Here is a 23,130-nt window from a genome sequence, read left to right as displayed (position 1 = left end):
AGCTCATTCAGAGATGATGACCAAAGCAAATCACCTCTAACTATGCCTGGGACACTACACATGCATGTGTGTGAAAGATATCAGAAGAATCATGAACAACCTGGATATCAAAAACGTTTCTGGTCATGAAAGAATACCAGTTGTGCTCAACTGATGTGCTCATGATCTAATACCTGCTCTTTATATTCTACATATTGTATTATACTCAGCTGGCATCTACATACAGCCAATTAAAAAAAAAGTGATAAGTGTCTAACATCAAATTTTCAACCTACTGCTCTCTCTCATCTCAGAGATGTCCAAAGTAATGGAGAAGATTATCAACTCTGGCAACTGGGAAATTGTCAATTAATCAATGATCACCAGTATGGATTTCACCAATCAAGATCCACAGCAGATTTCCTGGCCTACGTGACCTACCTCTGCAATAGAAAAGTTTAGAGAAACCCGTGCTTTTATAATTTTCCATGGCATTTGAACAGGGTCCAGCATCAAGGATTTCTTAAACAAATTGCCATTTTATGGTCATCCTTCCTATCTTTGTATTGGATTGCTAGTTTTCTCCTAAATCATTCTGTGTTGAATGGTGGAAGGTGTTCTATCTTCATATTTTACTCTTAATGCAGGTGTTCAGGACTGTTTTTCATCTGCCATCTTCCTTATATATTTATAAATGACCTGCTCACAATGACCTGAAACCCTATTCACAGTTTTGGTGATGATAGCACTATCTACTCATACGATAAACCTTGCAGTGTTCAAACTTCAAGATAATCTATGGTAAGTGCCCTAAACACTGATCTTCACACTATTCTGTAATGGGCTACAACCACCAAATAGTCACCTTCAATGTCACAGTTTGCCTAATTTCTCCCAAAAAACACCTTTCAGTTCTTCTCCACTTACTTTTGATAATGCTCAACTTAATAGACAAGATCCTCTCTCTCTCTTCTCAGACCGACTCTTAATCCCTAGTCTTTCCTGGCATAATCACCTTCAGTTTTCAAAATACTTGGCATATTTCTTCACTCAAGACATTTCTTTCTTTTCTATTCACTTGCTTATTCTGTACAAATATGAAATCACTCCACCTTGGAATACTGCTCTCATATTTGGGGTGGTGCACCTGACTTCTCTAAAAATTCTTGATGCAGTCCAATTGATCGATGACACATCTTCTCTCTTAAACCCTCATTTCAGCTGCTATCTCACAGATAGTTTCCACATTCTACAGATATTTTTCATGGGCATTATTCAGCAAAACTAGCTTCTATTATGTCCCCCCCCCCCGCTTCTTATTTCTGCTAAACCTACAGGAACACAAGCATCAAATGCCCAACATTCTTTTACAGTTGGACTGCAGACTCACCAAACCTCTTACTCCCAGTGATCTGTTATTCTATCAACCTCAGTGTTGGGGAAACAACTCTCATGAAGTATTTCCAAGGGACTACAATCTCTAGCTCTTTAAGAATATCAACAGATTTCTTTGCTCTTGATCTTAGCTGACACATGGCATGTATTTGCTACAAGCCATGAGGCCAATTGTGCATGGGAGTGATTAAAAAAAAAAAATCCTCAAACTTCCAAAACAATTTGGTTGACCATCATCTAATTCTGTCTCTGTACAAATCCTAAATCTGCCCAATCTTCGAATGCTGTTTTCATTTTTTGGGTGGCATTAAGAACCCTCTAAATATTCTTCATACTCTCCAGAAAAGAGAAGTTCGGGTAATTAGAAATTTCTCTCACAGACTTTCCAACCGCTATCTCAGAGACAGTTCTTACACTGTCTTTTCTATAGATAGCTTCAAGGTCAATGGAAATGATATTCATCATTCCCTCTCCTACTTCTGCTAAACCTATAATGATACGAGCAATAGATGCCTAACATCTGTTTACAGGTTAATTGCTATCCCATCAAACCTTATAATTCCATCACTTTTGTTCTGTGGAACAGCCTTTTATATGAAGTATTCCCCAAAGACTGAAACCTCAATCTCTTCAAAAAAAAAATATCAACATATGATTTTTCTTTTGGTTATTTTTATCCTACCCATACTCAGCACTGATTTTCTATGGGCTTTGCAGCCTTCTTTGCAACAATAAAAATAAGTAAATCTGCAATTCCACTACTATATCTGAAAAATCTGTAATTCTGGTTTCCTGATAATAAGTGCAAGCTGTGTTTAAGTCATATCACCAGCCAGCATGACATTTATTTGTACTGTACCACCATTATATGTCTGTGGCATTTAAGCTAATACAGAATACAATTTGATTGGCTAAGTCTGTAAAATTTTAATTTATCTTAAAATAATTTTAATTATTTAAAATGTCGCCAGTTTGGCTGGCTGAACGAAGCACTCACACTCTCAACTCTTACTTGGAAGTTTGTGCAAGTCATCAAGTGATAAACAGTTTTTGCCTTTTTTTTTAAACAGGATGAAACTTCATCCCTACTTACATTACTGAAAGACTGAAATAGCTTCAAAAGTATGTTTGGTTTCTAAAACTGAGATCCCAGATTTTTCTAATTAAATTCATAGCATTAAATTTTAAATTTATTTGAAATAACTTTAAATAAATAAGTGTGAGTGTGTGTGTGTGTGTTAGAGAGAGAGAGAGATAGTCCCTACTGTTTTCATCAGAAAACAATGGCAAACAGTGAAAAGTCAGCTAATGGAACAAACCCAATTCAACATCTAAAAGAGTAAAAAGAAGAACAAACCCAAAACAAATGAACAGAAAACAGGAACAATCAACTTAAGGAATATTAATGGAAAGGAAATTGAACTGTCAGTAGAACTGGAAAAATACCACGTGGACCTAATAAGCATCACTTAGACAAAGAAGACAAAAATAGGTGAGATCTTAATAAATAATAAGTATAGGATATTATATCTGGCAATAATGATTAAGAAAAGGAATAAGCAGTGACAGCATTCGACACCAAACATGAAGATAAACTTCTTAATTGGAAGGCAGTTTCAAGAAGATGATGGAAGTTTTTTCACTTGGCTATGCTACCAATTATATATTTGGTTTAATCCTTTATCCACATGTAAACAAACAAAATTTGCGGCTGAAGTATTTTCAGGACTGGGGCAAGTCATGGCAAAGGTGGTGTAACTTCTCATCACTTGCCTTAGTATCCCATAATGCAAAGCACATCTCCTTGCAGACATGTATAATGCTATGCATTAAGGAAAAGGTCACTACCCAGACCAGTTTTACCTTTACTGAGGTCTCATCAGTGGGAGCCAGACCCAGAGGTGGTGATACTAAGCTGGAAGTAATGGAGAAGTCATATTTCCATATACCAATTGGCAAAAGGTGTCACACCTTATTATTAAAATTCTCTGGATTAGAGATAATCCTTTGCCACGTCCTACCTTTGCCAAGAGTTGCCCCAGTCCTGAAAATACTTCAGGCGCAAACTTTGTTTACTTACACTTGAATAAAGGATTAAACCAAATATATAATTGGTAGCATAGCCAAGTGAAAAAACTTCCATCAACTTATCTCTAATCTAGAGAAATTTAATAATAAGGTGTGATGCCTTTTAACAACTGTTATATGGAAATATGACTTCATCATTACTTCCACCTTAGTATCACCACCTCTGGATCTGGCTCCCACTGATGAGACCTCAATAAAGGTGGAAACCAGTCTGGGTAGTGACCCTTCTCTTAATGCATAGCATTATACATGTCCACAAGGAGATATGCTTTGCATTATGGGAGATACTAATGCAAGTGATGAGAAGTTATACTACCTTTGATATGAGTTGCCCCAGTCCTGAAAATACTTCTGACACAAACTTTGTTTGCTTACACTTGGATAAAGGATTAAACCAAATATATAATTAATTTCAAGAAAAGTTATGTGGGCAAACTTTAAAATGGGAAACGGAAGAATAAAACTTATTTGTGCCTATGGTTCCACAGAAGTTCTCCAAAAGAAGAAGTGGAAGAATTTTTTGTCATCAGATCAGGCAGTTGACATAAGGAAAATGGAAAAAGTAGTCCTTGTTGGAGACCTAAACAGCAGAGTAGAAAATGAATCCTGCCAAGATTTACAGAAAAGTTTTGGGAAAATTTGGAGAAAGGGAGAAGGTTAATAATAATAATAATAATAGTAAGTATCTGCTAGATTTCTGCTCAGGATATGAACACACTGTATTCCAGCATAAAGGTGTGCACAACTTCCTGTTGGAGGGAAGACAGAAAAACTAAGAAAAGTCTTGTTGACTATGCTATTGTTGATAGAAATATCTTCATGCTGGTTCAGGATTCAAGAAGGTACAGCAGATTTGAAATTGGAAGTTACCACCAGTCAGTTTTAAGTAGGATAAAAATGAAGATCACATTGAAAAAGAATAGTATGTTAAAAAGTTTTTACAAGTAAACTATAGACTCAACTATACAAACACTGCTGAAGAAAAAAATAAATAAATAAAATAATCACTGAGAGTTGGAAGCTCCACAACAAAAAAATTAGGTCAAGATTCTGACCACTGGAAAACACAGATAAACCCAAGACAAAAACACTAAGCCGACATGACATAGCCTCCACTTTTCCCATCAGCTCTGAAGACGACACTCAATCGAAACAGCTCATACTCCATTAATCCCACCCCTAATCTTGATTCATCATATTCTATCCTTCTCCTTTCCCCTAAAAATATTCTACATATCACCTTCTTCCCAAAGAATTCATAGCCCACCCTTGAAACACGGGTCTTAAATTCACATACTTTTATTTTATCTGCAGTTCCCTCACATCTTTCTATTCCCACATTTCCATCTCCCCCTTCCTTTTCGTCATACTTCAGCAGTGATATATAAATGTTTATCGCTATGCCTAATGCTGCTCCAAAAGAAAACAACCAAGAACATTCTATAAAGGTATGTCCAAAATTATTCTTTCCTTATATTCTTCATATTCATTGGAATAGTATGTTAAAAAGTTTTTACAAGTAAACTATAGACTCAACTATACAAACACTGTTGAAGAACACAATGTCTTTAAAATATCAATAATCAGCTAACGCCTTTTTTTTTTTATTCCCGTATATACGGGAGTAGGCGAGGCCATTTAGCCCTATCTAACTTTTGGAGACTGAGTGGGCAATTCAATCTCCACTGGTACCCAATCAGAGACAAATGGCCCAAGGCTATCACTAATTAAGCGGTACGCAGTGAAGAGAGACGGCTCAAATGTGCCGCCATCTCGTGGTCTCTAACCCTAACACAATATATTTAATGTCTGAAATAATGTGGGTTCTACGGTCGATTTTCTTGAGTTTACAGGACGAAAAACCCGAGTTTCCGGGAGGAAAAACCTGCTTGCCCGTGCCAGAGATCGACTAACTCGGGAACCGGTCGAAAAAAGGCTTAGAAAAATTTCCTCTAGTCGCCGACTAGACTCGAAACCAAGACTTCCTTCATGCGGCCTAGCGCGGTGGTGTGCAAACGCCACATCCACTAAGCTACACAGGCTCTATATCAATAATGCCTAAGAAATTGAGTAAAAAAGCCAATGACATCATAAAAGGGGAATTCCTAAAGAAAACAGGCAGATAGTCATAAAATTAATATTAATTTAGAGGAGTAACATGGGAAAATTTTCCAGTAATAATATCTAAAAAAAAAAAAAAGTTCAAAAACAAGAAATAAATCTTAGAGTCTTAGTGATAAACTCTAAAGAAAACACTAATTGATTCAGAAAACAATAAACACAATAACCACCGTAATTAACTTTAATGAAATGAAAATACAGATATTTTGTACTGAAAATAACAGTACATCATCAGTGTGTAGAAACAAGCAAGTAAAAGAAACAGGAATACAAGGTGCATGCAACAATCGGTTTACCAATTAAAAACTGTTGCTGCATGCTAGAAATTAATATATTAATTATTATTATTATTAAAACTGTTTTTGATGGTTACATAAAATGAGAATTTGGGGGGGGGGGGGAGAGAGAGAGAGAATCATTCTGATTCAGATTTGGCTGATGTAAAAGGGCTTCACAACTTTCTTTGAAAAGGCATTCATATTTAAAACTGCTTCTATGGATAAGACGAGCTTCAATCTCATTGGATACTTTTAGTGTCAATACTATGTTGTGCAAGACCAGACTTTTGAGGTTTCATGTATTCAATATAATATTGATGTTCATTAATTCTTTTTTCCACAGAACAGCCTGTCTGTCCCAAGTATGCCAGATTACATTCACAAGGTATCTGGCAAACTCCAGCTAATGATAGAGGTGACAGTTGTCTCACCATCTACAAAAGACATTGGTAAACTGATGGTTGTATGTACCTTGAATTCTCGTTTCTTTTCTATGCACTGAAGATGAAATTTCTGAATGACAGGCAGTTTTAAATAGATTGATGCATTATATTTTCAAAATGGGAAATTTGAAAATGTAACTAATTTGTACTACAGTTCCACTAAAAGTACCAGTAGTGAAGACATAGTTAACTCTTTGAATTATCAGAGAGCAGTTAACAAAGAAAAAAGGGAAAAATTGTTGGACACATAAGTAGTGTATAAAATGCATCAGAAACTCAAGCACTATTCTGAGAAAATTTGGAGAAAAATAGGACTGATATTAATGGTAAGCATGTGCTAAATTTCTGATCAGAACTCTTCAGCATTCACATCATGCAACCAACATAAAGCATCTAAACTCACATGGAGAGAGCAAATACACAAAATAAGAAAATTTGCACTGATTATGTTATTGTTATAGCAATATCTTAAGACTAATTCAGAATGCAAGAATATGTAGGGGATTTGATAATGATTACCATTTAGTTTTCAGTAGGATAAAATCTGTCGAATCACACTGAAAAGAAAAACATGTTTGCATTTCTAATGTAATATTCCACTTTTTATTTCAACCTTTTAAAAAATGTTTTAAAAAGATTCATACTGAACAAAAAAGGAAGAGCAAAAACTAGAACCAAACCTGAGAAATTTAGACTGGCCCAACTGGAAAAATAGGGTAAAGTGGTCTGCAAGAATAATAAAATCTGAATTTCACTGTAGACTCAAGAAGTTGAAAATAAAGTCTTGAAAAAGATTTTGTATTGATAGATCCTCAGAAGTATTCAAAATTCACCTCTTAAAGAATCAATGTGTCAAAATAGTTTAAAAAAAGTCGAAGAATGACTTTGGAAAGAACAATGAAGATAAATAGCAGGATGAAATCTCTGTAGGCTGTTGAAAAAGCTAGAAAAGCTTTTTAAGCAATATAAAAGGAATCAAAGATGATAAAAGTGATTAAAAAAAATATCTGAAGCTATTCTGGATGACTAGAATAATATGCTGGCCTGGTGGTTGAATGGGCAGCCTCTGCTTTTGATACATATGCATGGATTTTAATCCAACTATTGGGCTACCACCACTGTATTTACTGGATACCTGACATTGAAAAATATCTATGTTAGGTCTCTAGAGCAGTATTTTTAGATGATCTAATCCTTAGTCCAAATACAGTATTAATAAAATGCACTATAAGTTTCTAATATTTAATGAGATAAACATCAACATAACAGTAGAAAATAACAGCAGGAATGAAATCAAATTAAAGACAAGAAATTATATTCTTCTTTAATCCTTTATCCAAGTGTAAGCAAACAAAGTTAGAGCATTAAGCATTTTACTTGTATATAGAGGCTAAAGACTTCACATCAATTGCCTTAGTGTTTCATAAAGCAAAGCATAGTTCCTTTCAGACATGTATATTGTTATGCATAATGAGAAGTGTCATTACCTAGACTGGTTTCAACCTTTAATGAGGTATTATCAGTGGGAACCAGACCCAGGAAGGTACCAAGGTTGAATTAATGCAGAAATAATATATTTTCCATAGACAAGTAGTAAAAAGGTGTATCATGTTATTATTAAAATACTCTGGATCAAATATAAAACTTTCTACAGAAGTGAAATCCTTAGTCTATATCAGTGGTTCCTAACCTTTTTCCACTTGTGTACCCCTTTTAAACCCATTTCTATAAATTGTACCCCTTGTTTTTAAAATAGCTAATGATTGGTAGAAGAGTGGTTTGGAGGAGGGGAGGTTCATAGCCACACCCTCAACCAATCATCATTCGCTAATGTAAGCTAGTTTTGAAGTGTCTCCATTAGTGGTGATTCAAACTTAACATTTATTGTTCCATAACTAACGTTTTGCATTTTTTTTTTACTTTACTTGTTTTTCCGCCATTACTGATTATTTTTCATGTAGTGTCTCCATTAGCGGTGATTCAAATTTAACATTTATTGTTCCATAACTAATGTTTTGCATTTTTTTTTACTTTACTTGTTTTTCTGCCATTACTGATTATTTTTCATGTACCGCTGAACGGCCCAGCACTGGGCCGTTCAGAGATATAGACCATTGGAAATCGATGGTCTATACCAGGGGTCGCCAAACTTCTTGGACTGTCGACCCCTTCAAGAGTTTCTTGACCTTTTATCAACCCCCTCTAATTTATTATTACGTAATCATAATAGGACAAGCAAAAAAGATGCTTATGTGAGTTTTTAGATTGTTTATTTTATAGTTAGTATTTATTGTATGTATAATATAGTATATATTATTATATTGGCTTAATGTCAAAGGGATACTTTTGACGTCCTTCTTAATAATATTACATATCTGATAAGAGGGATAAATAATATATAAAATATAAAATTTTATTTTATTTTGAAGTCATAAAATAAGTCTAAATAATATACCTATAATAAATTCATAGGGTTTATTGATAAATACGTCATTTTGGCCTACTTGATTGGCCTCCGTAACTATTTTCATGACCTTGCTCCATCTTACAGGTCCTATTCATGTCCCTGTTCCCACAATTCACTCTTAATTGCATTGTCATTCAGGATGTAGGTAATCCAAGTTAACCGAATTAAATATTGCCCGTACAATGATGTCTTATATTTTTCTATCGACCCCCAATCGATCCCTGAGCCCGAATCGACCCCTAACAATGTTATATCGATCCCTGGGGATCGATATCGACCACTTTGGCGACCACTGATCTATATCAATAATATGTACATTGCATTGTTCATAAGCATAGTTAGAAAGGAAAATTCTGAATGATTGGAATAGAGCTTTCATATTGCACATTTATATAAAATAATAAAATAAATTAAAAAAAAAAAGGGAATTAAAACTGAATGTGGGAATTACTCAGAAATTCCTACTCAGTGCTCCAGATAGAATTTATGCAAGCATACTTCAGAAGGGTCTAAGAAGAATGTCGAAGAGAAATTTAAAGAACAAATTAGGTTTAGCCCAAACAGAGGTTGTTAGGATTAGATTTCCACTTAAGACAAATATTCAAAAAATCATGGGAACATAACAAGGATCATTCAGTTTGTAGATTTGAAAAAGTTACAAGTCAGCAATTAGAAATTAAGAAATAAATGAGCTGATGTAAAATCAGGTGTAAGACAAGAATACACACTCCATCCACTCTTATTCATCATTTATCAAATTATGAAAGAAAGTGGCATTAAACCTGATATCAAAATCAAATATGTTCAACTCAGCTTTTTACTTTAGGCAGATGATATTATTGTACTCTTAAATATATTCTGTACAAGTCCTTCAGGCCAAATGAACTGAATAACTGTTGTAACATATTTGGTATGGAAACCAATAATAAAAAGACAAAAACTATCAAAATGGCAGCTTCACAAATCAAGCAAAAGATTTCAGTTATTTAAGCAATTTTAATGAGGTTAGCAATTAAATGTGAAAATATGCAGGAAATATAAAACAAAGCTAGGAATAATAGAGAAATTAGAATAATTAGAGTTGAAATACCAAACTTGCAGTATAAAAGAAAATACTTAAACAAAGTTTAGTTTAAATCATGGATTTGAAAGATGAATAAATATAACAGATGATGATACTGAAAATTTGACAAAAAATATTTATAGGAATTTAATAATAATGTAACTTTACTGTAGTAGCATCACAACATCCAGTATTCTGAAAACAACTTGAGGATGCATATGATGACAATGATGATCATGCAACTAGCCTAAGCATTTGAACAATTCCCCATCCCTTTGACTTTCTTTATTTTTTTATTTTTCTAAATCTTTATTTATGTGATTAACTACTTCAACAGCATAACTGAATTTTAGCTTGCACATGTAACTATTTAATGCTATCATTATCTTTTTCTCCTTAAAGACAAAGATTATTACTGTGGTGTGCAGTATTTTATGTTCTGTTGTACAATATGCTTTTCATGAAAGGTACCTTGAAAGTAAAACAATAGTCATTGTTTAGATATAAAAATTCAGAATATGTAAAGAATGAAAACAGTTCGTATTCTTTTATGTCACAGTGGCCTAAATTCTAAGAAAATCAAATGAGACAAGTTTATGTATTCTGTAGCTCACTAAGCAGAGCTTACTTTTGTATAGCTAAGACAATTAAGAATTACTCAAAATTCTAAGAAAAGGAGGGAAATTAATACATATTATATCTATTAATTTTTTTCAACAATAAATGAAATTATGACAAAAAACTTCATAAAAAAAACAAATAATAAAGCTTTGAAAATTCCTGTTACACTACACAGCAAATTTTTTCGTTTTTTCTACCCCTTGAACAGAACATTAAAACAAGTAATTCATGCAAATATCAGATCACTGTTTATCGAGATTAAAGTCATCTTGTGTTAAAATTCAGCTTAAATTTGTAATAATGGATACAAAAAAGTGGGAGGTGGGAAAACTTGCCTGTTTCCACTAGGATAAGAGACAACAATATCATGATCTTCATCTATGCCTACTACAGCACCTGTAGTACCTAAACACTGAAATAAAACAAATTATTTCTTTTATCTCAGAATAAATTTGTTATAAGAAAACATTTAAAATCTCAAACTTAATTCATGTTATCATTGTAATTAAAGAGGTGAATATCGCACAGATCTTGATAAATAGTAATGATAAAATTCTGTACTCATAAACTTCTAAATATAAAATGAATGTGTGTGTGTGTTATCTGTATACAAATACAGATATGAAGTAGGTTCCAAATTTTCCGGCCTGACATACAAAATTTACACCAATTTTTAAATGCCATGGTTGACAGATAGCACCATCTATGGGGAGTTTAGAGTACCAGTTTCAACTCTCTACCTGCATCATTCAGTTGGAGGCACTTATTTAACTAACACGTAGCAGTAATGTTAAAAACAGAGTACCATGCTGTGATAAAAATTTTTCACCAAAGAAGGGCTTTCTCCAAGTGCTATCAAACAGTCACTGAATGGTGTTTTGGGGGAAGCTTCTCCTTAATATTCCACTGTGAAAGAATGGATGTCTCTCTTGATGAGGAGGAACTGCTCAATGACAGGCAGCTGAAGCTCAAAGATAAAATTCTCTCTCGCAACCATCTTTCACATCATTCACGAGAAGCTTCACATGATGAAGGTCAGTGCGAGGTGGATGCACCGACTTCTCTCTTCAATTCAGAAGGAGCATTGTGCGACCTATTCCCACAAGTTTTTAGAGCATTGCCAAGGTAATCAGAGAAAAGTGCTGGAATCCATTGTCACCAGGGATGAAACCATGGTTCTTTATTATGATCCTCTTTTCAAAAAGGAATCCAGAGTGGTGCAAACCAGGCAAAGCACTGCCAAGAAAAGCCAAGATCACGCAGTCCACCAAGAAGATCACGACAACAATCTTTTGGGATTGTTGGGAAATTCTCTTGATTGACTTCGAGGAAAGGAATATGACCATGAAGGTAGAATATTATGCTCCACTCCTGAACAAACTGCACGATACCATAAAGGAAAAGAAACAAAGAATGTTGAGTCATGGTGTTCACCTGCTTCACAACAATGCTCCAGTCCATATGGCTATTGTTGCAAAGGCTGCAGCGAAGAACTGTGGCTTCCAGGAGATTGACCACCCACCCTACAGATGAAATCTAGCATCCAGTGATTACTACCTCTTCTCAAACCTGACGAAAGACCTTCGAGAAAGAAAATTAGCAGATGACAATGAGGTAAAAGATTTAGGTCATTTTGCAGACAAAAGTGCAGACTATTTTTTTTCAAGGGCATAGAAAAGTTAATTCAAAGATGTGAAAGTGTATTGAAGTAAAGGGAGATTATGTTGAAAGGTGACACAGTTGCTTTCTTTCTATCACCTCTAAAAGTTAGAATGGCCAGAAACTTATGGAACCGCCCTCATATAATAACTTTGTGACTTTGTATAATAAGTTACCTACATGCTTTTTAAGTATACTTGTGTAGTCTACATGAACTAGTTGGACAACTTTCAGATTCTTGTGTCAAATGTAATGCTTCACTTATACAGACATTCTTACTCAGACTTAATAAGTCTGAACCAGACAAACACAATCATCTTTTATGTCATAATCACCTCCATGATTAGCATAATCATATAATTAATATATTTGCATAACTTGATGCTTCCGTGCACAAACTCTTTCCACTCCTCTAATTATAATCTAGTTTCTCCAGACTCTCCTTATTAGGCCTCATATCAATAAATAATTTAGCCAGACTCCTGATACCAAAAGCACTCAATTGCAGGCCATCGTCCCTCTTATATAAATCCCTTTTTCCTCCAACTAACACCACCAATTCTAAAACTTGCAACCATGATTTCTACACAGCCTACACATCAAACTGTTTGCCATCACTGTCCTTCTTAATTCTGTGTTATCATATCTAGGAATATATTATTTTCACTTTCTTACTCTTGCAATAACAAAAAAAAAAATTATTATTATTAAGAAAATAAAAATAACAACAATAATTAAAATCAAATATATGTATTGATCCTCAGCTGCATGATGAAAGTGCCCACAATGAAGGTGTATATGAAATTAAAAAGAGCAATTATTCATAGTCTAGCTTAATCCTTTATCCAAATGTAAGCCAACAAAGCTGTTATGTGAAATATTTTCATGACTAGGCTACTTGTATATAGAGGCTAATGACTTCACATTATTTGCCTTAGGATTCCATAATGCAAAACACACACATCCTTTGGGGTATGTATAATGTTATGCATTATGGGAAGGGCCAGCACCTGGAGACTCTACACCAGACTGATTGGAAAGGTAAATGTTGCTGACATCATAAAAAAACCTGGTATAAATGTAAATTTAAGGAAATCTGTGAAATTTTGATCAATCACCCTAGTCTAAACAATAATGGGTGGCATAAAAATTCCAAGAATTTGGATGGCACACATTCAGCCCACACATTCTTTCATGTTCTACAGCAAACCTTTCCTTTAGGACTCTTAGCAATAAGCCACCATCCAGGTAGCCAATAAGGGCTTTTGTTCTAATTTATGTAATTATGCAAGAGTATGTTGCTCTCTAGCTTAAAGATTTATAACCAAACAGACAACAGGACTCTAGTTTTGATGCAAGTCTTCGTAGCTCAGTCGGTATAGATGAAGCCCTTTGGTTGGAAAGACCTGGATTCGATTCCCGCCCAAGACGTGAAGAACCTTTATCTGATCTCTTTCAACTAAAGATAAGTTAATTGGTCTCATACGGAGGTAGGGGTTTTTTTCGCATCTGGAAACTCGGGCTTTTCGTCCCTCAGAACAGGCAAACCAGCCCCATGAACACAAGCATCTACAGATATAGGACACACCTGGAGGCATAGCATAGGGCTGACTATCTTATCCTTGAAGCGGTGCAGTTTCTAATTGTAATAGGCCATGCCTAATATGAATGTAATAGGCCACTAGGCCTAATACGTGAAAGGAGGAAGAGTTTTGATATAACAAGGTTTTTTCCACCAGAGGTGAAGCCAGTAGTGTTAATGGTTCACCAAATTGGTGTGATTTTCGCATACTATGTAGATTGTAACATAGCTTGTTTCTTTGTATATATGTGAATACTCCACATGATGACCTCGATGTGAGAATCAAAATGTTGGGTAATTATTCTAGTTTATATTAAACTGAAGTTTTACTATAATAGTAGTTGTTTCCATAATTTTTAAAAATGGATGCTGATCACTATCTAACTATGAAAAAAAGGATTCTAGTAGCCTAGTTATGAAGATATTTCACATGAAAATTTTGTTTGCTTACACTTGGTTAAAGAATTAAGCAAGAATCTAATTTTTTGGCATCTTTAATTTAATTTATAACCAAGTGAAAATACTTTCAACTTTCAATAAGGTATACAGTATATCATTACTTACAAAGATCATTAGATTTCAATATCCCAACCTCCAAAAAAAAAAAATTCTACTGCTTCTAATAACATTTATTGTTCAGTTCATCATAAACAGACTAATTATATCTTAGCGACAGTTAATATCTAAAAACTGTACCTCAAACATGCCATCTGTCCATCCTCCATGCCCATGCTGTAATGACTGGACAATTTCTAAGTCTAAATCAACATTTACATTATCACCTATCTGAAATCCATGAACACCTGCTCTACCAGGACCCTGTTCACCTATAATAAAAATTGTACATGCTAGCTTTTATGCTTATCATGTAACACTAACAAATTTGAAAATTTCTTTTCAGTGTTATCATGATACAGATTTAACCAACTTTAAATCATATGACTAAAAAATATTAGTTATTTCCAGAATGCAATGCAGAAGATCTTTAAAGAAACCACATTTTCTAATTGCTTTTCTGCAGTTTTGAATTAAAGAGTTGACCAATAAAGCAAAATGATTAATGATATTGTTTTTGAATATTTCATTTTTTTTATTAAAAAAAAAAGTGGGGATCAAAGGGGATGGTTGCACAACATGTGATCCTCTCAAGTAGGATCACATTGTCTCTCTTCTCCAATTCAACTCATCTCCACATGGTGAACCCAGGACCTGAACAACAAAATGGAAGACTTGGTACCAATCCTACTGGGAAGCTTAGTGAGGTACAAATGATAGACTTACAGCAAGTTCAGAGGCCCTAAAGGTGGCAGCCACTCTAACAAAAGCTGCAGATGGCTAGTAACCAACTCAGCGGAATTATTATTATTTTTTCTTACTATAAAGTCTTAGGATAGAAGAAACTGGACTATCGCTCTAGAAACTGATTTGGACAGGTTAACGTATATGAAGAGGATTCAGTACTGGAATACCTAATAAATTTTAGAAACATTTGTGTACCCCCTTCTCAGGCGAAGGCAATTTGGGAAAAGTCATACTATTTCATTCAAAACACAAATAATTATAAAGGTATTTATTTTTTAACATTTGCATTATAATAAATTAATGAATCATAATTATTACTTTCATTTGATCCTGATACATTGACATGTTCTTTTTCACAGTTACCCCAATTATTTTCATTTCCTTCACTACTGTGCATTTCATACATCCCATGTCTAACCAGTGATCCATATTAAAGCATATAAGAAATACAAAGAGATATTATTAGATTGCACTTCAAGATTTGTTAATAAACACAAAACAAAACACTAAAATATAACAGTTTTGGTCAGATTTGGTAGCCTGGGTTTCTTTGAGATGTAGGGGTGGCTGAGAAGATTCAGAGGTGAGTAACCAAGATTGTTTCAAAACTGTGGAATGTTCCATAGTTTTGAAACATTCCACAGTTTTTTTTTAATAGGTTTGTAGGTTACAAAAACTGGCAAACAGTAGGAAGAGAGGTGGCATGACACAAACATTTAAGTTACAAAAAAAAGTTTTATAGAGTGGAGGTGAGGGAAATTTTTTCCGAATATGGCAGGTGGGAATAGAACAAGAAGTTATCATTGGAAGCTGAGTAAAGTTTCAGTTAGCAAGGATGTAAAGTTTTTTGCTACAAGGGTGGTGAATGAGTGGATGGGTTGTTTCAGTCATCCCTATTATGTTGATCTGGTACTTATCTTCTATAATTCTTTTGCTAGTTCCATTTCTTTGCCATTCAGGCTACTTATGTTGATAGTGCTGATCTTGAACTCTGGTGAGGTTGAGTTGGGATATGTTTCAGGATTTGTTCCAGTAGCTCACTTTTCACTGTTTGCCCTGGTTCTCTGGTGAAAAACAAGTTATTCAGGAGTATCACATCATCTGCATAAAGTAGATGATGTTATATTTTACTTTTAAAATATTTTAAAGTAGATTTTAAAACTTTCTTGCATACTTTTCTTTTCAATATGAAAATCAGTTTTATCCTGCTCAAGACTAAATAGTGATCACTTCCAATTTCAAATCCTCTGTACACTCTGGTGTCCTGCACCAGGGAAAAAACATCACTATCAACAATAACATAGTCAATGAGACTTTTCTTATTCCTTGCCTCTTCTCTCCATGTGAATTTGTGCACATTTTTATGTTGGAGCAAGTTAATAATAACTAGTCCATGTCCTGAACATAAATCCAGCAGGCACTTACCATAATATTAGCTTTGCTCTTTTCTCCAAATTTTCCCAAAACATTTCTATATGTCTGGTAATCATTTCCTACTCTGCTGTTTATATCTCCGAAAGGACCAACTTTTCTTTTTTCATTGTGTCAGCTGCCTTCTCTAATGCCTCAAAAAATTCCTCCATTTTTTCCTTGGTAGAACCTTCTGTGGGACCATAGGCCTGATGTTTGCCCACATCACTCTACTTAATATTGCTGCCATTCAAGAAGATTATCCTCATATTTAGTGTTGAATGCTATAGATACTTTCTCTTTTCCTTGATTGTTATTGCCTGAATATAACATTTTGTATTTGTCAATTGGAAAGATCTCACCTGTTTTTGTCTTCTTTGTTTCAGTCACACCTATTACATCGATCTGGTACTTATTCAATTCTTCTGCTGGTTCCATTTCTTTTCCGTTGATAGTACCAATCTTGAACCCTGCTGATATTGAGTTCGGATGTGTTCCAGAATTTTCATTCCAGAATTAAATGAAATGAATGAAAATTAAGTTTGTGGAATATCTCCATGCTACCTTACTGAGAGGTCAAAATTCAAACTATAGTTTAAAATTCAACTTCCACTAGAAGGTGCATGTTGTCGTCTGGGACAGCAAAAGTGTCATTCATTTATCAGGACAATATGATGAAAGGGATAACAATAAATCTGCAAAACTATGAGAAGATTATGAAAAATTAGAAACAATGAATTAATCCTGTTCATTCTAATGTAAAGCTACTGCTTTTGCTAAGTGACAATGTAAGGCCACACACTAATATATTCACTTCAACAGCCATCAACAAGATTGGATATGAAAATTTGTAAACCATCTTAAGTACAGCCAAACTTGATTCCATTCGGATTCAGATTATTTCCTAAATTGAAGCCAATCTCAAGGATATCCATTTTGAAAATAACAAACAGATCAAGCAGAGGTGAGAAAATGGGTCTGAAAAACTGAAGAATTTTACTTTGACTGCTTTGGAAAATATTTGTGCAATAGCCCAAATATAATGAAAGGGAGAAGATTATATTAAGAAATACGGCATGAAAATAAAATAGTGATGCTATTTTATTTCACTAACATGGGTGAGGAGCTATCACAATTACTTTCAAAATGTTTCTTATATACTTAATCTCTTTGAAACAATTTAACTGACTCAAGAAAACTAACATAAAATCATATGTAATTCAAATATATATCCAAATCATAAAACTTAAACACAAAAAAGTGCAATGTGGAAAAAGAAATCTTTCATTTCAGACAATTTTCATAAATGAAAATTTCTACAGGATAATTTTCTATAGGAATTTTCAGAAATTCTTAAAGAAAATTATTCAATAAGAATTTCTGCATGATGAGTAAATTTTTCCATGATTAGTAAATGGAATAACAAATACAAATTAAAAAGTAGTTAACAAAGAAAAGAACCTAAAAGATTTTATTTTTGACAATGAGATTTGTTTAAAGGATAATATTAAAAGACCCATTATTATTTTATTCAAGTGGGCAAAAAATATTTGCTTTTGAAATTTTAAGAGCATTCAGGAATAACTGAAAACCAACATGAAAAACAAATGTTTGCATGAGATGCATGCCATGATACGGACCTATTTGAACCTCACCTAGAATTCATTCAGTTTAAAAAGCTCATATATTCACCAGCCTCATGCTGTTTTGAAAAGAAAAGTTCAATAAGCTGACACTAATGTTTTAAGAACCCCAGAGCTTATTTAAAAATATCATTATTCCTTCTATACATGTTTGCTCTGAGATCAGACAGAAACCAAAATATCACAGCAATTCAATGCTTGAAATCATTTTTTGTAAATGAATTCTGAAATATTGTGTAAATCATAATTAATGAGGTAAAAAGTTGTTAGTATGCAAAAAGTATGTAAGCAGGCAAAAAATATTTCCCTTAGAAATTTTATAAAGTTTTAAAATTGATATGTATGTATCTTCTTGATGTTTTCCAACCAACAGATCAAAATAGCTATTGGTCAAGAAACAATTAAGGATTTGTTACTTTGGTGATAAAAACATGTTTGTCCATTACAATTTTCAACTGTTTCCAATTACTTCAATGCTAGTGTTTTATGTTCTGTAACAACTGTTTTCTGTGATCAAAAGATGCTAGTTTGAAACCAATGACATAGTGAATTGAAAGATGAAATGTGTGTAATGCAACTGGTAAAGTTTGTGTTACAAGCAGTATGAGTAAGTGTATAAAGCATGCAGTGGAGAATGACCAGATGGTAACAGAAGAGATTGCACACTTACATGGAGTTCTCCACAGAACAAAATGTGAGACTGAGTAGATAGAGAAATGCCTGGTGGATGGTATGACAGAAGCAAAACAAAGGGGAGGTACAAGGTGCAAAAGAAAGCAGAGTAGGAAAGAGCAAAATCAGGAGAATAAGGATAGGATTTTGCATGGTAGTTTATTGATAAGAGGAGTGCTTCAGGAGAGAATGACAAAATCACGTTTTCCTAAGGCTAAGATTAAGAATATTAATGATGCTGTAAGGATGTACAGCGTGATGGTGGAAGTGATGGTTATTTTGACTGGGACAAATGATTTAGCAAGTGACATATATGGGATGCAAAAAGATATGAATGTTTTTAGAAAATTTAGAAGCAAGTGGAGAAAGAGAGCTATGATTGAGAAAAAGTCAGTGTGCAGATTTTGCAGGAGGAATGGTGTCAAGTTTGTGGATGAGCAGAGTGAGTTTGATGGAAGGATTTATATAAGGTGAATGGCTTGCATCTGAATGGATTTGTGAGGAAAGTGTGATGAAATCATGTCATCCTGATGCTAAAATTAAGGATGTTAGTGATGCTGTAAGGAGTACAAGGTGAAGATGGAAGAAATGGTTATTTGGGCTAGGACAAATGACTTAGCAGGTGACATGTATGGTATGCAAAAAGATATAAAAACTTTTAGAAAATTTAGAAGCAAGTGGAGTTAGAGAGCTATGATTGCAAATAAGTCAGTGCACAGAGATTGCAGGAGGAATGTTGTGGAGTTTGTGGGTGAGTAAAGTGAGTTTGCAAAAGAAGGAAGGATTTATATAAGGTAAATGGCTTGCATTTGAATGGATTTGTGGTCAGGAGTCTTAAAAAAGTGTTGTTCAGTGAGCATTTGGAAGTGCAGAGTCAGGGAAACTAGAATGTTTGGGAAGGGGGTGCAGGGAAGCATGGATTCAGCCTACTTAGTAGGTGAAAGAGTGATCACATGATGCTAAATGTGACACCACAGATTCTTAACTTTAGTGGGCTAAGCAATACAAGGTGTAAGAGAGGTTGTAGAAAGAAGGGTTATTGCAGTTTATGTATACTAATGCCAGAAATATTCCAAATAAGGCGAGGAGATTTTGGCTTCGGTTAGTTCAATTTGGCCAAAAGCCATGGCCATTAGTGAGACTTGGTTGACTGAGGATGATGTAGTCACAGAAATGAAACAAGGGGTATGGTGTCTTCAGAGAGGAGAAAAGGAACAGGATAGAGGGGGGGGGGGTGTTAATGATTGCAGAAGAATTGAAGGTAAAAAGAGTAGAAGTACATCAGGGGGGGGACAGGGATGAAGAGGTCAGTTCATCTGAGGCTATCTGGTGTGAGATAGAAGCCAACAGGAGAAATATATAATTGGTTGCTACTATAATCCAGAAGATATAAGAGAGAATATAGATGACATAAATTGGCAAATTAGCTCAAGTGCTGGTCAAGAGATTATTGTTATGGCGGATTTCAACTATGGGGCCATAGATTAGGAGGAGTAATAGTCATAGGCAGAAAAGGAAATGGAATTTATACAACTACTACAAGATAATTTGAGGCAGCATGTAATGGAGGGACACTACACTGCCTCTACTTGAAGAAAGTCATCATGTGGTCTTGTCTTGGGAGACTGCCAGATATGCAGAACTGTCTGGTAAGAAGAGATAATTCCACAAATTACCTGCTTTGTGGAATTACAAAGCAGGTGATTTGTGGTAATTTCAAGCTGATAATTTCTTGGCATTTTTAATTTATAGTATAATCAAGTGGAAAAACTTCCAACAACAACTATGGACTATTAGTTTTATCTCACCAAAATAGTACTGAACAGCAGCATAATTCAATTTGGATGAAAATTTACTTCTCAGAAAATAAGTACCTATACTAAATACACTAGGTGCATACTTAGCTGTCATAATAAGGGAGAACTGGATCCAATTACCTCTTTCAATCCACTGCTGGATATAGGTCTTCCTCCCTTAACTTTCCAGTTCTGTTTTTAGCCGGTCCACCATCCCATGTTAAATCTCTGTAGATCATCCCTCCATCTTGTTCTTTGATAACCTTTCCTTTCTCTTGGTATTCACTCAGTGCTTAATTTTCTCCACCTTTCATCTGGTAGACTAAGTAATATGGCCAGTCCATTTCCACTTACATAGTTTACAACACTTCAGAATATCATCTACTTCAGTCATCTCTCTAATTCTAGTATTTCTCATTCTATTCCTTTTTGTTATCTGGATCATTCAACCTGGAAGACAGGTTGTGTGTGGCCCAAATCATTTTGGGCCACACACAACCTGTCTTCCAGCTTTTTAGTTGTTGCCCATATCTCACTTCCATAGGTAAATACTAGAATAATGCACACACATATATATATATATATGACAGAATGATCATTGACTCGGTTAACATACATAGTTTTATGAAGAATTAAATGACTAGAACCGAGATTTAAGTAAAAAGGTTTTAATATAAACACCCTACTAGTTTCGTCCTGTAACAGCTTTCTTCAGGTGACATTATAAAAGAAAAAACACTAAACATTGAAGATTAAAAGACTATGAAAAACACAGACAGTCTTTATACATAATTAGCATTTTGTATTTTTTCTTTTATAATGTCATCTGAAGAAGGCTGTTACAGGCCGAAACTAGTAGGGTGTTTATATTAAAACCTTTTTACTTAAATCTCGGTTCTAGTCATTTAATTCTTCATAAAACTATATATATATATATATATATATTAAAGAGCTTTCTTTGGAGGCATATAGGTAAATCTCCTAACAAGTAATCTTTACACAACCAAGTGCTCTGTTTCCTTGTGTGATTTATTTCTTTATCTGTTTTTTTTTCCTTAAACCTAACTAGTTGACCAAGATACATTACACTCCTCCACAATTTAAATATGATTATCTCTTAATTTTAGTTTGGTATGATCTGAATTTGTGATCGATTTGGTAAACCTTTTTTTCCTGCTTTCTCTATCAAGGTCATTTAGCATTTCCTGAACTTCTTTATTTTTTGCTAACAGAACAATATCATCTGCAAAATGTAGGTGACTGAGATTTTTTCCACTGATGCTAATTCCATAGTTTCCCATGAGATGTTCTTAAAGGCTAATGCAGTACAAAACAATTTGAGTGATATAGGATCTCCTTGCCTTACTCCTCTCCCAATACCAAATTCCTTGCCCTGATGTTCTAGCTTTATACTAGCTGTTGAGTTTTGACATACACTTTTTAATAATCGGATATACTCTGTTGAGATGACTTGTTATTTTAAGTATCAAAAATAGTATTGTATGCATAAATAGTATGTATTAAGAATCAAAATTTAAGTAATTTAAGTATGTATTAATAGTATGATTCTCGTAGACAGGCTTATACGTTGGTTATGCATTATTAAAACACTTAAGGAATTGAACAACGTAGTTAAGGATATAAATTAAATTATACTTTAATAAATATTTTCCGATATTTCGGCAATGTCACATTGCCATCTTCTAAAGGAACTTACAAAAAAAAAAAGCACGTGCACGTAGGCACTACAAACACAGTAACTGGGAAAGAAGAGATGAAGCTATTGTTCTCCTAAAAGTCCTGATGGTGCCCTCTAGCGGGCTAAGTAGGTGTTCTTGGCCGTTGGGCTGAAGGTCTGTTGATGTAAGCCTCCCAAATTTGGGACAGTTGCATACAACCAAATTTGTTGAGGTTTGGAGAATTTCTTAGGGTTGAGGCTGATTCCATAAATAGTCTTTCGTATTTGTATTTGCTACGGTGTATTACTGTAGCTTTCTTCCACCGTATTCTGTGGCATGTATCCAGAGCATGGTCTGCAAGACCAGAATGGCTGTACTTGTGAAACCGGATGTAGTCCTTGTGTTCAGAAATTCTGATATTCGCTGTCCTGCCTGTTTGGCCAAAGTAAGACAGATTACAACTGCAAGGAACCTGGTATACACCAGGTAGGTCTAAGGGAAGTGGTTGGTCTTTAGTGGAGCGGATAAGGGATGCCACTGAACTAAATCACATCCTCAACACTTTCTCAGCCAATGGCTACCCCCCAAAAAAAGTCCAAAAAATATTAGAACCTACAAACCACAGATCCCCTCCACAACAAGGATTACTCTAAATCCATCACCATTCCCTACATCCGAGGCACCTCGGAAAAGATTACCAAAATCTTAAAAAAGCATGACCTGACCTCCTGTTACAAACCTTACAGAAAATTGGCATCCCTTATCCGCTCCACTAAAGACCAACCACTTCCCCTAGACCTACCTGGTGTATACCAGGTCCCTTGCAGTTGTAATCTGTCTTACTTTGGCCAAACAGGCAGGACAGCGAATATCAGAATTTCTGAACACAAGGACTACATCCGGTTTCACAAGTACAGCCATTCTGGTCTTGC

At 34.5% G+C, this 23,130-nt stretch overlaps 1 protein-coding gene across 1 annotated transcript in view; it reads right to left on the bottom strand.

Moving 5' to 3' along the window:
* mib1 (E3 ubiquitin-protein ligase mind bomb 1) overlaps positions 1 to 23,130 on the bottom strand; it is a 515,003-nt gene that overhangs the window by 429,586 nt on the left and 62,287 nt on the right. The window contains exons 5-6 of the mRNA XM_090415624.1: positions 14,393 to 14,523; positions 10,791 to 10,867 (exon numbers count right to left, since the gene is read on the bottom strand). Coding sequence (XP_090271750.1) covers positions 10,791 to 10,867; positions 14,393 to 14,523 — 208 coding nt within the window. The remainder of the gene's footprint in view (positions 1 to 10,790; positions 10,868 to 14,392; positions 14,524 to 23,130) is intronic.

The sequence above is a fragment of the Typopeltis vanoorti genome, chromosome 3, assembly GCF_054136105.1.
Source record: "Typopeltis vanoorti isolate ZY-2024b chromosome 3, IOZ_Tvanoo_1.0, whole genome shotgun sequence".
NCBI lineage: Eukaryota > Metazoa > Arthropoda > Arachnida > Uropygi > Thelyphonidae > Typopeltis > Typopeltis vanoorti.
The sequence above is the reverse complement of the archived record's forward strand: the minus strand, read 5'-3'. Positions and strand labels throughout refer to the sequence as shown.